Source organism: Pararge aegeria, chromosome 27 (assembly GCF_905163445.1).
Source record: "Pararge aegeria chromosome 27, ilParAegt1.1, whole genome shotgun sequence".
In the NCBI taxonomy this organism is placed as follows: domain Eukaryota; kingdom Metazoa; phylum Arthropoda; class Insecta; order Lepidoptera; family Nymphalidae; genus Pararge; species Pararge aegeria.
In genome coordinates this window covers 7,937,521-7,953,772 of record NC_053206.1, presented here as the reverse complement: position 1 = coordinate 7,953,772, position 16,252 = coordinate 7,937,521, and the positions used below count along the sequence as shown (strand labels likewise).

The 16,252-nt window shown below is 38.0% G+C and overlaps 1 protein-coding gene across 1 annotated transcript; it reads right to left on the bottom strand.

Annotated features, from left to right (window-relative positions):
* Positions 1-6,281: 6,281 nt before the first annotated feature.
* LOC120635580 lies at positions 6,282-11,858 on the bottom strand. Its single transcript, XM_039906592.1, has 5 exons — positions 11,728-11,858; positions 10,605-10,694; positions 8,893-9,042; positions 7,514-7,616; positions 6,282-6,478 (listed from the first exon to the last, which is right to left on the bottom strand). The coding sequence occupies exons 1-5, from the start codon at positions 11,856-11,858 to the stop codon at positions 6,395-6,397; spliced, it is 558 nt and encodes a 185-aa protein (XP_039762526.1). The 3' UTR covers positions 6,282-6,394.
* Between the last annotated feature and the right edge of the window lie 4,394 nt (positions 11,859-16,252).

The following is a 16,252-nucleotide window of genomic DNA, read 5'->3' as shown; positions in this document are numbered from 1 at the left end:
TTCTAACATTCAAATTATTGCAGTCACAATTTTCTCTTAAATTTATTTTTGTGAACATACATTGAATTTTCAAAGATGTATTGGCTATAGATTGTCATTATTTTAACATCTTTGAATTGATCTCTCAATGACTCTCTCGGACCCATTTTATAGATCGCCCGAACAGCCACCTTCTGCAGCACGAAAATAGTGCTAATATCAGCAGCATTACCCCACAGTACAATATGACATAATGCTGTGAAAGTAACTAAAATAGACTAGCCTAGCAGTTTCTATGTCTGTTCGATAAACTATTTACCCCATAGATGTTTAGAATCTCACGTTATTCCTAGAAATACTGTCGGATTTAAAATAGTATATAATGGTTTTATCATTTATTGTATCGATGTACGCGCAATCAATTTATCTAAATTATGGAGGGTAGAGGTACCTCTACCCTCCATAATTTAGCTGAAGGGCTTGGTTGCCGGCGCGACCAAAATTTACAACAAAATCCCGGAACATTACTTGCTGGAGAAAGCTTATTATAAAATAAATGACTTCCTAAATGAGAATATTTAATATTGACAATAATAAGTCCGCCTCTCAATCTGGTCCAGCGCCCTCACAGGGTTCCATTTCAAATGTAAACATTAGATTGACATTCTGTTTGAAAAATATAACAATTATGTAATCTATGTGACATTGTAATGGACTTGTAATTGAATAAATAAATAAATTACAGGCTCATGTGGCTTAACACCTACGCCTCAGGTTTATGGACACGGGGCGGCATGTTGTAGGACGTGCTCCTTGCATGCCCTGCGAAGCATGCTCTGTTTATAGACGGCGATCTTTCACTGACCATGGTGGCCCACTAAATCGGTCCGTCAATTTTTTGACGTGACAACGTTTTAAAATTCGATGGAGCCGGCTGCACGCACGAAAAACATGACGTATGCGGCGTTACCTCGCTCTGAGGCGTTCAATTCAAGGCTTGAAGTGCAAGCGAGAGCGCGAAACGAGCGACAAAGAGGCACAGTCGGCCTCCGCGTTCGACATCTGTCTCTCTATTACTTGAGTGAGCGATGCGTCCGCGTGGACAGCTTGTATACAATAATACATTTACATGTTTTCGGCAAGGATGAAGTGCAGTGAAAAGTGAATGTGGTGTCAATTGTTTATAGCAACGATAATATATAGATATTATGGTTGAACAAATAAAATTAAAATTTTCTTTTGAAAAATGCAACCATTCCATCAGTATTTTCTTACGACGTTGTCACGTTCAACTATCGTCAGTAAGCCGACTTTACAGACAACCAATTTTTTTTCAAATAAACAAACATACACATTCTCGCATTAATAAAATAAGTATGGATATGAGACATTATGTTTGAGTGCAATGCAAAAATTGTATAGATATTTGAACAGGTGCATGCAGAACATCGAGCGAAGAATTAGTAGTTAATAATTGATAAATACAATTAAATATCTTTCATTATTTGCATATATTTTTAATTATTCTGACATAATAGACAATTTATATCCTATTGTATATCATATAATAATCAGGGTTGTAAAAAATGGCGGTGCTGCCCGCTCTCTGTTATTATTTATTACAAGCGTACCCAGCCCGCTTCGCCGGGCTAGATTTTGATTTATTTGATTTAAACAATAAACTTACATCATTAAAATTTTAATTTAAGACTCATAATATATAAAATCACTAGCTGACCCCAGCGCCATCTGTCGGGCTGATTTGTGAATCTAAACCATCCAGGGTGCCACCCAAACGCATACCGAAAAATTAATTCAAATCGGTCCAGCCGTTTAGGAGGAGTTCAGTGACATACACACGCACACAAAAAGAAATATATATATATAAAGATTTATATATATAAATATTTATATCTTTCCGTATTCATTCTCTTCTGAAGCGGGTGAAGATCATTATCTACACCCATGTACACCCAACAATAGAATATCATCATAGTAAATAAAAGCTGTATTTGACAGTTCAAAAATAGGAGTGCTCCGATTGTCAACAAACTTTAAAGGACTACTCGCCAGGTCAATCTGGCGATTCCCTGAAAGTTTCATTGAAATCGGTCCAGCCGTTTCGGAGCCTATACGGAACATACCCACACACTTTCTCTTTTATATATAAAGATTAAAGTAAACTTCTTTAGGCGCGACTAGGGAGTAAACCAGTTTTATTTCTGACGGAAGTAACGCTCACGTCAGACGTCTGTGTAGTTTCCGCTTTTTATAAATAATAATTTCGATTGGTCGTAAGATCTATCATATACTCTCCACGCTTCTCGACTTATACGCCAGCTAGTGGCAAATATCATAATCAATTAGTTTTATTCATTTCCAATATTTTCAAACGGATCAATTGTGAATTGCAGAGTGAATAAAAATTCAATAGTTTAAAAAAAAAAAAATTAAATTGCAAAGTTTTTTGAAAATCTCTAAATATTTTTGTAATAAATAAATTATTAATATATTTTCTGACGATTGCGTCATTCTATAATATTCAATGATAAGGTTAAATTGACATCTGCTCAATTTCAATTTTCTACTTCAATTTTCTACTCTCAATTATTCTATTTAACAAACGAAATATTTATAAAATGCGAAAATCACTTTCGAATTTGAAATGGAATATAAAATGAAATAGTGAATATCAAATGAAATGGAGTCCCAGGAACATTTTAATCTTTCATAAATAAATAATAATAAAAGTTTTACTTCAATGGCGCTTAAAGATTACACGTATTTTATTTATTTATTTATTTCTTTTACATCCTGTTAGTAAAGCAGGGTCTTACACTAACTAGATAGAACTATGTCATTAAACATTATAAAAGACATGATATTAATATAGTGTACGTGCAGTACTCTGCGAATATTAAAGTTAAGGTAATTCAATAGTCTCAGAGTATCTCAACAATTCTGTCCAAGTCAAAGTCAAATATTTCTTTGTTCAAATAGGCACATACGAGATGGCACTTTTGATGCGTACATTACATGTTAAATATGACATAGAAGTGAGTTGATGGCGATAACTAAGTTCGTCAACTTGAAACTAAAGCTACGAGGGTTCCAAACGCGCCTTGCTCTAAGAAGAAGCCCAAGAAACAAAATTAGGTTTTATTTTCCACCCGTCATGGAATAAATCCCACTCAGCAGTGCTTTTAGCGACGAAAGACTGCGAGGAATGGGAGATCTAACGCGGGACACTGTGCGGCAAGACGGACGGCGAGACATTTGCGTTACGACTATCAATGCTGTGTGGTGACGGCAGATCTGAACTCAGTTGTCACCACACCTCCTCACCCCGGGGGTGTCGTACGAAGCGACTAAGGGAATATAATAATAACCATAGACAATAACCTTCGTCCACGAAAAACACTTTTGACGTTGAAGGAAAACATCGTGAGGAAACCTGCAGGGCTGTGAGCTCTACATAATGTTCTCAAAGGTGTGTGAAGTCCATCACTCTTCACTGGGCCAGCGTGGTGGACTTTAACCCCTTCTCATTGTGGGAGAAGATCCGTGCCTTTTAGTGGGCCGATGGGTTGATATGATTATGATGATGTTTATGAGTGCCTGCAATAGGCCTACATGAATAAAGAATTTTAGCTACTGTTTTTTTTTTTAATTTTAATCCTAAGTTTGCCTGGCAGATATCTGTTTCTTTATATATCTGTTTTGGTGTAAACATTAAGAATGATTATAATGAAAACAGAGGTAAACCGCTGAATCCAACTCGGATGGGCAGCGTTCGGGAAACTTCGAGACATATTTTCGTCTAAAATCCCTCATTGCCTGAAGACCAACGTCTTCGAACAGGGCGTGTTGCCAGTGATGACTTACGGATCCGAAAGGTGGTCGCTTACTATGGGCCTCATAAGAAGGATCAGAATCACTTAGCGGGCGATGGAAAGAGCAATGTTGGGAGTATCTCTACGTGACAGAGTTACCGAAATAGCTCAGCGAGTTGCAAAGCTCGCCGGTGGACGTTGGTTGTCCAAGGTGTTGGAATGGCGACCCCGCACAGGTAAACGCAGCGTTGGACGCCCCCCAACGAGGTGGACAGACGACATCAAGCGAGTCGCTGGGAGCCGCTGGAAACAAGCGGCCCGGGACCGTGGATTTTGGAACTCTCTACAAAAGACCTATGTCCAGCAGTGGACTTCAATCGGTTGAAAATTAAAAAAGAAAGTGCCAACCCTGTACTGCTACCCATTGTTAAAGTTTATGCAAATATTAATATACAATAACTGTTTAACCAATTGCATTGAGTAAGTATTAACGTAAACTGCTCAAACATATAAGGTTTAAAATGCGATCTGAATCATGAACTATGAGGGGAATGTATTACAAAAATATTTATTTACACAGATGTTTATTACAACTTGAAGGTTAAGGGTAAATGAATAGAGGTAAGGGTAACTGACCCTTTCTATGGGCCTCATAAGAATGCTCAGAGTCACTCAGCGGGCGATGTAGAGAGCTGTGCTTGGAGTCTCTTTACGTAATCAGAAATGAGGAGATCCGTAGAAGAACTAGAGTTACCGACATAGCTCAACGAGTCGCGAAGCTGATGTGGCAATGGGCGCGGCATATAGCTCCAAGAACCGATGGACGTTGGGGTGCCAAGCTTCTGGAATGGCAGACCCGCAGCGACCCCCAACGAGGTGGACAGACGACATTAAGCACGTCGCAGGTAGTCACTGAACCCAAGCGGCATAAAACCCTGGAATTTGGAACTCCCTACAAAAGACCTATGTCCAGCAGTGGACGTCTATCGGTTGATATGATGAACCGATCCTCCCTATTACTAATTTATTTCCTTTATTCGGTATTGGACAAATTCTGGATTCCTCGAATTCGCGATTCGGCAGATTCGACATACCTACGGCAGAATTTGTGCAGTCGCACACACATAACAAATATTATACAAAAGAAATGTCTATTGCATGGCTATAAAAATATACAACTACTTACCAGACCGTGTTAAAGATTTACCTATTAATAAATTTAAAAATTACATTTTTAACAAACTAAATAATGAAAACTTATATAACATTAATGATTATTTTGAAATAAAATTTGACTAATAAATAGACATTCCTAAATATGACATTTTTGAGTTGACCAAGAAGTTGACATCTACCTAATTTTACTATTAAAACTGTAACAAAATGGATTAATTTATAATACAAATAAATTGCCTAGTTAAATAATTTTGCACGCCTTTATGGCAAAACATGTTTGGATCAATTTTATTTGTTATCTATTTACCATATATCATGTAACCCATGTTTAATGCAAATAAATGAAATTATTATTATTATTATTATTATATTTTTAAGCTGAAATTTTTTTAATCTTATATTTTCTCTATTAATCATTTTATATATACAAAACAGAAAGTGTGTGTGTATGTTCCGTATAGGCTCTGAAACGGCTGGACCGATTTCAATGAAACTTTCAGGGGATTGACCTGGCGAGTAATCCTGTAAAGTTTGGTGACGATCGGAGCACTCCTATTTTTGAACTGTCAAACTGTCAAATACAGCTTTTATTTACTATGATGATATTCTATGGTTGGGTGTACATGGGTGTAGATAATGATCTTCACCCGCTCGAATAGACAATAGAAGATAATAAGTACGGAGAGAAATAAATGATTTAATATATTATGAGACTTGAATTAAAAATTTAATCATGTAAGTTTATTGTTTAAATAAAATAAAGCAAAATCTAGCCCGGCGAAGCGGGCTGGGTACGCTAGTATATAATAAAAATAAATAATGGTTGCGTTTGATTTTGTATATAGTAGATGAGCAATTTATACTCGTCACAATAAAGGAGTTGATGGTTCCCCGTTCCGGGAGAACTCCTCAAGAATTAGCCCCGGCTTGATGACAGTAAAACAGGCAAAATAAATTTATTAATCAAAAGTTGACATTCAGCTGTTACTACTTAGATATGATTGCAAACCTACTCGTACCTACATAAAATCGTGAAAAAGAAAACCGAATTTGTTGTATTACAAATTCGGTAAAGAGCAAGAAATAAAACGCTAAAAAATTATGTACATTAAACAGTTAGGTTAGTTCGCTTATTTATAGTGAATTGTATACAATGTGTAACCGAATTTCGAAATACTGTTGAAGGGTGCATAAGTACATTTCATATGGAATCACCCTAGTTAGTAGGTATAGCTTAGTACAATTATTTTAACAAAAGAGATTTTTATTTATTTTCATAGACATTTATTTTTTGTCTGTGCTTATCCATGTTGCAACCAATCAAAAACGAGCTCAAATCGACGCGATCTGTGATTGGTTGTAAATGGTCACGTGACAGCCCTAAACGGATGGTTGATTGGATCTTGTCAGTAGTGACGGTTGGCGTTCGTTGAGTGGTTGTGTTGATGCGTTGTTGACATAGTCCCAGGTTCCACGCTCGGCTTCGTGATCTGAAATTATCACTTATCGTTATCCTTGGAATTATATTATTAGTTGATGGACACATGCGGCATGTTGCAGGACGTGCTCCTTGCATGTCCTGCGAAGTGTTGTTCTGTTGCTGGCCAGCTGCTGAGCCCGTCAACTATTGGTTAATTATAATAAATATAAATAAATATACTACGGCAATACACACATCGCCATCTAGCCCCAAAGTAAGCGTAGCTTGTGTTATGGGTACTAACATGACTGATGAATATTTTTATGAATAATATACATAAATACTTATAACATATATATAAATACCCAGACACTGAGAAACATTCATGTTCATCACGTAAACATGTTCCAGTTGTGGGAATCGAACCCACGGCCGTGGACTCAGAAAGCAGGATCGCTGCCCACTGCGCCAGTCGGCTGTCAAAGTATAAGAACTAGGAGTAAAATGAAAAAGCGTATACCAAAGGAGTTCTGCACCCTTCCCTATAATAGGGTAGGTAGGATAGCGATGAGGCCACGAAAAGATGCAAACAATTGTACCATAAAAATTGTATTAATTTACTTAATAAACTATGACAATGTAAACTTTTCTTCACAACCTCGCGTTTCACTCCCTGACCCTCCAGAGAACGATCCAACCCGCCAAGAAGAAAACCCAAGTCTCCCGCCAAAACTCACAGCCGTCCAAGTAGGATCCAAGCAATTTGATTGGTTCCCGCCGTTACACGTCTACCGGCGTTAACCAATCGGAGAATGACAACCGATCGTCTCGTTCAATAATAAGATTGAATTAAAAAAAAAAAACAGAAATGGAAATTCAATTAAAATCCTAACAATTTATATGATTGACGTAATCTAATTTTGAATGTTTTGCATGTGTTTTGTAAGTTAAAATTTGCATGCCTTTAAATCGGAAAAAAACATCGGTTTTTTTAATAATTTTGGTAACATCTTTAATTTCACATGTTTTTTGCAAATAAATGATTATGATTCCGATTATATAACTAATTTATATTTAGACAAAAAATAGATTACTAGAATCTCACCTCATGATGATGGTGATACGAGGAAGTCTTCCCCGGAAGTAGTGTTGAGATGGGCAGGGTATCTTCAGGAGACATGTTCTTTATCATTGCGTGTAGCGCCAGCCTGCAATATTATAAATAATAAAAGCCGATTGGCGCAGTGGGCAGTGACCTTGCTTCGTTGAGGCCAAGGCTGTGGGTTCTATTCCCACAACTGGACAATGTTTGTGCGATGAAAATGAATACTTTGTATCTTAACGATGAATTTCTTAATGACAAGGCTGTTTGGAAGCAGGCTCCGCTCCCATCTCTCAAAAACTATTGATTTTCTGAAATTGTGAAATGATGTTGAAAAAGAGCAATCTGCTGAGTTTCCTGCCAGCTCTTCTCGAACGAATCTGCCTTCCGAACCGGCGGTAGAGTCACTACCAACAGACTGACTTGACGTTTCAAAAGTGCTTATAAACTGGGCCTACATGAAATAAATGAATTTTGAATTTTAACTTCAGTGTGTCGGTTTTTTGTGACGGTGTGCGCGCGCATCGTAAAAATTCCCTGTCATTATTTTTCCCTAACGCTCCAAAAGAAGTATAACTTCAATATACAGATAAACACCGAATATTGAAGTTATACTTCTTTTGGAGCGTTAGGGAAAAATAATGACAGGGAATTTTTACGATGCGCGCGCACACCGTCACAAAAAACCGACACACTGAAGTTAAAATTCAAAATTCATTTATTTCATGTAGGCCCAGTTTATAAGCACTTTTGAAACGTCAAGTCAGTCTGTTGGTAGTGACTCTACCGCCGGTTCGGAAGGCAGATTCGTCCGAGAAGAGCCGGCAAGAAACTCAGCAGATTGCTCATTTTCAACATCATTTCACAATTTCAGAAAATCAATAGTTTTTGAGAGATGGGAGCGGAGCCTGCTTCCAAACAGCCTTGTCGTTAAGAAATTCATCAATCGTATAGTAACGACGATTTATTAGCTATAATCAAAATTTTAAGTTTTTTTGAAAAGTTATGACAGTGAACACTTTTGATTGTCAAAGTCTGCGAGCTCATTCCGGTGATTTAATTGATTCAATTGTACAAAAATCTCAAATTTATGATGTTCAGTGAAACCGATGGTCCGATAATGAGATAACTAGATAATGCGTTACAGTAAAACTTTCAATATTATAAATACCTTTTTTCTATTGTTAGTGTAGTTTTTTCTACAAACGTAGAATAAGTGTGGGAGTAAGGAAGGTAGAAAAAAACGTTGGCATGTGATGTTTGCATCTACTGTATTGTATTCATATAGCATGGAAATCGTTCGGTGGCGGTGACGCGAGTTCCATTACTATTGTTCACCCGAAAATGATGTTTTCACCTCAAAAAGCTGTTTAGGGACATACCCGATATATTCGTAGCCTATCTCTTTCATCCGGTTCCTCTCGGTCAAGCTGAGGGGGCTGTGGAACTTTCCGTAGGAGTCCAACATGTTGACAGGCGACTTGTGCTCACTCTGCCTCAGCAATATATTGTTCGGCCGCTTGAACAGCTCCCTGGAAGAGAAGCGTTACTACTTTGGTCTAGTGGCGACAGTGGCGTGCATAGAGAGTATGCACAGGGTATGCATATGATATAAAATGAAGAAAATCTGCAATTCCAGTCACTGAGTGGCGAGGATGCTCAGCTAAGGCTGACAAGGTCCATGGTTCTATTCCCAGTTCAAAAAAGGAAGCCTAGCCTAATAAATTACCTACTTGACCACTGAGTCTCTTAACAAGAAAGACTCAGTGCCAGAGAATAACGTTTAACTCAGTGGCGTAGCGTGGCTTGGAGAAGCCCTGTATCTAAATAAGTTCGGGGGCAAAGAAGGGCAAGGTGACAGTAGCAGTGTCAACAGGCATAAGCATGGAAGCCGTACTTCAAAATTCATTTATTCCAAGTAGGCACGTTTATAAGCACTTTTGAAACATCAGCTGTTTGTAGTGATTCTACCACCGGATCGGAATGCAGATTTTACCGAGACGTGCCGGCAAGAAACTCAGCAGATTGCTCTTTTTCAACATCATTTTACAGTAAACTTTACAATCTTCAGAATTTTATTATCTTGTGAGAGTTGTCTTGTCGTTAAGCCATTTATCAATCGTGTAGTAGCCAAGATTTATGTGAATTATGCGAATACAGGCAATTTATTTCATTTTCTAAGACCATTTATGTTCCTATTGCTTTATTTGTATGATTATTGATCTAAAAAATTCCAATTTACAAAGTATAAGTTGATTTTTCGATAGTTTAAATTTTAGGCCTTTTTACCATCCCTTAGTAAAATAAGGCCTACAGACCGAGTTAGTAAAAAAGTTTAATATTGTTTTAGTTTTCAGCAGAAGATGCTACTTTTCGTTAAAACTTTGTAGTAATTTAAGTTGATGACTGATTTATAATAAAACTTGTTAATTAAGTTGAATACTTTTCATTTTATCACAAATTTCCCTTAGCTAGTTCTTAATACCCCGGGTACCTTATATAAACTAAAATCACACAAATCCCGCCATGAGAAGTTTAAAGAAATAGGTATACTTGTACTGTAGCTTCACAATATATTTATAACAATAAAATATAATGTTGAGTCGACCGTTGTTGTTCCGATCGTCGTTTCAGTCAATGATCTTCTCGCGTAAAGCTTCGACCAACATCTTAAGAAGCTTTCGCTTGGTTGTTGGATCAAGGGTCGGATGCAGAAGGCAGTAGTCCTTGAAGCGGCGCGTATTGTGAGGTGGTTCCTCACTCTGGAGCCCTGACCGCCGGTTGCTTGGGCATTCAAAAGCCCCGCAAGCGGAGGGTGGAAGGATTTTTTTATAAATTTTTTATAGTGTTTTTTCATTTATTTTTAAGCATTGTTAATAATTAAAAAAAAAAAAGAAAAATAATAAATGATAAAAATATAGTATTTGTAAGACAAATTAGTACTCTTTTTAAACGAACAGTGGATATAAAAAAGCGCATTACTCGAAATGGACATAAGTTAGTGGCATCTGCATATCGTTTGCGCAAGGTGCAGAAAGTCATTTGTGGGATTGAGTATGAGGGTTTATTATTATAAAAAAAAAAAAATATTTACTCTAGTTCCTTCACTTCCCTCGCATCTTCCTTATTCCTCGAGGAGTCCGGCAGGTGGAAGATGTTGCGCGTGGTCTGGAACTGCGAAGCCCTAATTTTGTGTTCAGTTTAGGAGAACTGAATAAATTTCCTGTACTTTCGTTAACATCTTAACTATATTTTGACGACCTCCCTGGCGCAACGGCGAGCTGTGTGTATAAGTAGGAGGTGCTGGGTTCGATTCCCGGTGAGGGCATTTTGGCAACTCCAGACTAGTTTTGCGAATTACTTAATACCAGAGGATATTCAGAAATGATATATTTCTTATTGCCCAAGGTTTAAAATTGCGCTTCGCCAAGGAGGTCGTCATATATATTTTCAAGAATACAAAATCAACTGACTGTCGTATTAGGTACTGGAGGTCAGAGGCTTTAGGCTGTACGGGCTATTTTAGCACATGATGGTGTAGCGCTCTCCACATTACAGAACTAGATGGCGCTACAAAAATCCTGCATCGCGCTAGCGAAGTGTTCACGAAAAATGCCTATATATACTATATACAACTTCCAAAAATGAATGTGCATACACGACGACTCTACCCGGACACGACCCGTCTGTAGTTGCAGACGGCGCTGCAACCACCGAAAAGGGCCATCGCCCTGAACGGTTACCCCGAGCCCCAACTGGGACTCCGAGGAAGAAAAAAAAAAACATGTGCGGACCTCAGTCCCCGAGCACGATCACCAGCTCGGAGGAAGATCTTCCTATTGCTACGGTCGAGCGTATCACCATAGCTCCCGTACAATGTTAAATGTACTTCTATAAACAGAGTGACTTTCTTTGCGTTGTACGCATATAAAGTCGCGGGGAACGACTTGTATCTATTTTTTTACTCAAAATAAAGCTGAATAGTTTTTTTGGTTTATTTTTTGTGTAAGTTCGGTATACCGACCAGTAGCTCCATAACTTCTTGTAGGACATACCAATAATTTGGCCCCTAAGGGTGTTAAATAGGTAATAGAACCAGAATTCAAAATTGAGCATTGTAACAATGCTGCTTAGCGGTAGAAATAAGCCTGGGGATAGTTACGGACGATTTCTGTCACAAAAGATCCACAACTATTGAGCTTTATCGGTGCACTTACCTAGGTGGCCGTAGGGCGCCGGCACGCAGGCTTGTCACGTTGCCCCCTATCTCCAGCACTACCTGGTCGTAGAGTTGAAGCGCGTACACGTACGCTGTGCGGTCTCCCACTGCCTCCAGACGTTTCTGCATCTGGACCACCTGCCAAGGCTGCTATTTCAATATGTTAAGACAAAGTCAAAGTCGAAAATATCTTTATTCAAGTAGGCCCATAGGTGGCACTTTTGATGCGTACACAAGAATTACACGGTAGTGAGATGATGGCGATAACCACATTCGTAAACTTAAAACTAAAGCTACGAGGGTTCCAAACGCGTCCGTCTAAGAAGAAACCCACAACAAACTTAGCCGGGTGTTTTTTTTGTCACAATGTCATTTAAAATTATTGGAAGAGCAACCTGGTTAGAGCAATAATTTACACCCAAGCTTTTTTATCGATTACGTAGTCCTTTATACTATAATAAGACTTTTCTATGAGCTTACGTTTAATATAAACTTTGAACTTTTTAAGAGACATCTCCAAAATGTCAATTGGTATATCAGCTGATGCCCGTGGGTTCGTACGCGGTTTTTGGTTTTTCATGAATCCTGCGTGAACCGTACATTTTCTCGGGATAAAAAGCCACCTATTTGTCAAGCCAGGGTATGTTCTAACTGCATTCGAAATTTTTTTTTACTATGACACATCGCCATCTAGCCCCAAAGTGAGCGTAGTTTGTGTTATGGGTACTAAGATACCTAGTTCTTGAATATTTTAAAGAACATCGAAATACTTGTAATTAGATAAATACACTGAAAAACAATCATGTTCATCGCACAAACATTTTCCAGTTGTGGGAATCGAACCCACGGCCTAGGACTCATAAAACAGGGTCGTCAACCCACTGCGCCAGTCGACCGTCAAATTCAGTCAAATAGGTGCAGTAGTTTTTGCGTGAAAGAGTAACAAACATCCATCCATCCTTAACCAAACTTACGCTTTTATAATATTAGAAGTAAGGATTCAGCCATTATTGTTTGCAGTGCATTGTGTCCAAAAACAGTGAAAACGCCCCGCGCACGTCACTCTTCACACCCGCGTAATGTTGCTAGCTCACAAACTTTTCCCTATTTTAGGGTAAACGTTTAAAACATTAGAGGTACAATAATTACTGTCAACTGCAAAATGTTATGAAGTGTCTAATCACCTGTTCGAGAAACACTACTAAAATGGAGTGGTTTTTGATACTTCAATATTAGTTGTGTACACGGCTTCTGTATGTTCTTAACTCTGTGATTAGTCATTGAGCACTAATAAAATGTTCGTTTATTTGTCCTTCCTATACGCTATAACTGAGCCACCAATCAACTTGATTTTTGGCATGGAGGTTCCCACGGGATTTGTAAAACCGTATACAGTGCAACCTCGATATAACAAATCGGAGGGGAACAAGAAAATATTAGGGGGTTAAGAAATATCAAGTAATTCGTTGAACTGAGGTTTGTTATGTTGAGTTTAGATTGGTCTAAAATTCGTTATAAAGAGGTAAAAGAACTTTTACGTTTCCGAGCCATTTTAACTTAAATCTTTAACAATAGTGACGAGCAGAGGTGTTAACATTACTTTCCATCAAAACAACAATGATTATTGTACAAACAAAAGCGTGTCGAAACATGTCGAGACATGAACCACATTATAAGATTACGAGTAATATTATTGGTGGAAACTTTATATAAAGGTTTTGGGTTGGCAAAATTCGTTAATTAGAGGTATGTATACTTTTTCTTGATAGTTGAAAATTCGTTATAAAGAGGTTGTACACAAAGAATGTTCGCAATGTAAAGGTATATTTTATATTGACTCTTATGAACAATTCAAGGGGATTACGAAGAATTTGTTAAATCGAGGAAGTCGTTATATTGAGGTACGTTATATTAAGGTTGCACTGTATTAAGAAAATTAAGCTTAATTTGCTGTACTCCGCGAAAAGCAGGAGAATCTGTATGGTGTTATTTATAATTTCTCCAATCCTCATACTCCACAACAAACAGATCGTTCGGCGATGTGCCCTCTACGCACGTTTTGCTCCGAAACCGGAGCATCCTCAGCAAATATATAATACAAAATTCAAAATTCATTTATTTCAAGTAGGCCTAATATAAGCACTTTTGAAAGGTGAAGTCTGTCTGTTTGTAGTGACTCTACCTCCGGTTCGGAAGGCAGATTATACCGAGAAGAAGCCGGCAAGAAACTCAGCAGTTGCTGTTTTCCAATATCGACAATTTACATTTTACATTTTAACAATCATTTTTCTATCTTGTGAGAGATGAAAGCGGAGCCGGATGCTTCCAAGCAACCTTGTCAATAAGAAATTCATCAATTGTATAGTAACCTCGCTGTAATAAATGTGTTTGAACATATTCTTTAAACTTATGCATTGGTAGGTCCAAAATTACCTCAGGAATCATTATAAAAGCGTATACTCAACCCCACAAATGACTTCTGTACCTTTTGCAGATGATATGCAGATGTCACTGATTAATGACCATTTCTTGTGTGTCGACATCTCTCTGAGAGGCAAGGCCTGTGAGCTAAGCTCAACTAGGTACCTACCTCATCGTTGAGTATTGCCAAATACTCAGCAGTTCTCCGGAACCTCTGCATCAATGTCTTCAGACTCTCCCCGTATAACGTGCGTGCCTCTTGCTCCAAGTCGTATTTTCTGCATTGTGTAACCGAGAGAGCTGGAACACAAGTCATTGTACGTTTTTTTTATTGATCAACTTAGAGTAAAAAACGAGAACTAGGTAACTTTTTTTAACAATAACATAAATATACGATCGATCAGTGCGCCGTGCAATAATTGTAGACATTCGGAACTATTCCACATGACGATAATCTGGTGAAAGCTGAAAAGGAAAAAGTATCTAAATACTTGGACCTTGCTCACGAGATTACCGCCATGTGGAATGTTGAGTCGACCGTTATTGTTCCGATCGTCGTTTCAGTCAATGGTCTTCTCAAAGCTTCGACAAACATCTTAAGAAGCTTTCGCTTGGTTGTTGGATCAAGGGTCGGATACAGAAGGCAGTAGTCCTTGAAATGGCGCGTATTGTGAGGAGGTTCCTCACTCTGGAGCCCTGACCGCCGGTTGCTTGGGCATTCAAAAGCCCCGCAAGCGGAGGGTGTTTTTTTTTTTATAAATTTTTAATAGTGTTTTTTTTAATATTTGTAAGCATTGTTAAGAATTAAAAAAAATTAAAATTAATAAATGATAGAATAAATATAAATAAATAAATATACTACGACAATACACACACTGCCATTTAGTCCCAAAATAAGCGTAGCTTGTGTTATGGGTACTAAGATGACTGATAAATATTTTTATGAATAATATATACATAAATACTTATAATTTAAACACCCAGACACTGACAAACATTCATGTTCATCACACAAACATTTTCCAGTCGTGGGAATCGAACCCACGGCCTTGCAGTCAGAAAGCAGGGCAGGCCCACTGCGCCAATCAGCCGTCTAAATATAGTAATAAAATATTAAACTCTACATGGAGCGATATATTATCGCTTGTGAATTGGAGTCCAGCGGTGGCCATTAAATTGAACTATCTGTTAACTCACCAAATAAAACAGTTAAAGGGCAAATAAAATCGTATTTATATCTCAGCATATTCGTTTCGAACTGTAACTGGAATAGATCATGAAATATTATGTTTATGAAAAAAAAAAATAGTCGTAAAACTACAGTGGGTATTAAAATAGTAATAAAACTGGGCATTTTACAAATCCATGACGCAAACCGTACCTTGTGGTACTCTTAGCGCGAGTGTGGTTTTTTGACGTGACGGATAATTCGATGGAGCCGGCTGCACGCACGAAAAAACTATGCGTGTAAAGAATATAAAAAAGTATAAAAAATAATGACGTATGCGTCGTTACCTCGCTCTGAGGCATTCCATTCAAGGCTTGAAGTGCAAGCGAGAGCGCGGAACGAGCGACAAAGAGGCACAGTCGGCCTCCGCGTTCGACATCTGTCTCTCTCCTACTTGAGTGAGCGATGCGTCCGCGTGGACAGCTTCTATGCAATAATACATTTACATGTTTTCGGCAAGGATGAAGTGCAGTGATAAGTGAATGTGGTGTCAATTGTTTATAGCAACGATAATATCTATCAAACAAATAAAATTAAATTTTTCTTTTAAAAAATGCAACAACCATTCCATCAGTATTTTCTTACGACGTCACGTTCGACTATCTTCAGTAAGCCGACTTTACAGACAACCAATTTTTTACAGCAGGAAAATTGCATAAAACTGCAAAAATCTCCTCCTATACGAGTTATAATATCAATTTTAGGGTATGCAGTGCTTTTGTGCATGTATGAAGTGCACGCCACTGCTGATGTGTTATGATGCGGTGTAAGTTGGGGCGCGCTTGCCTAGAAAATGCCTATTCACTCTTGCCTTGAAGGCATTCAAGTTGTATGTATAAGTAAACACTGAGAGTTCCAAATTTTAGCGTATCAG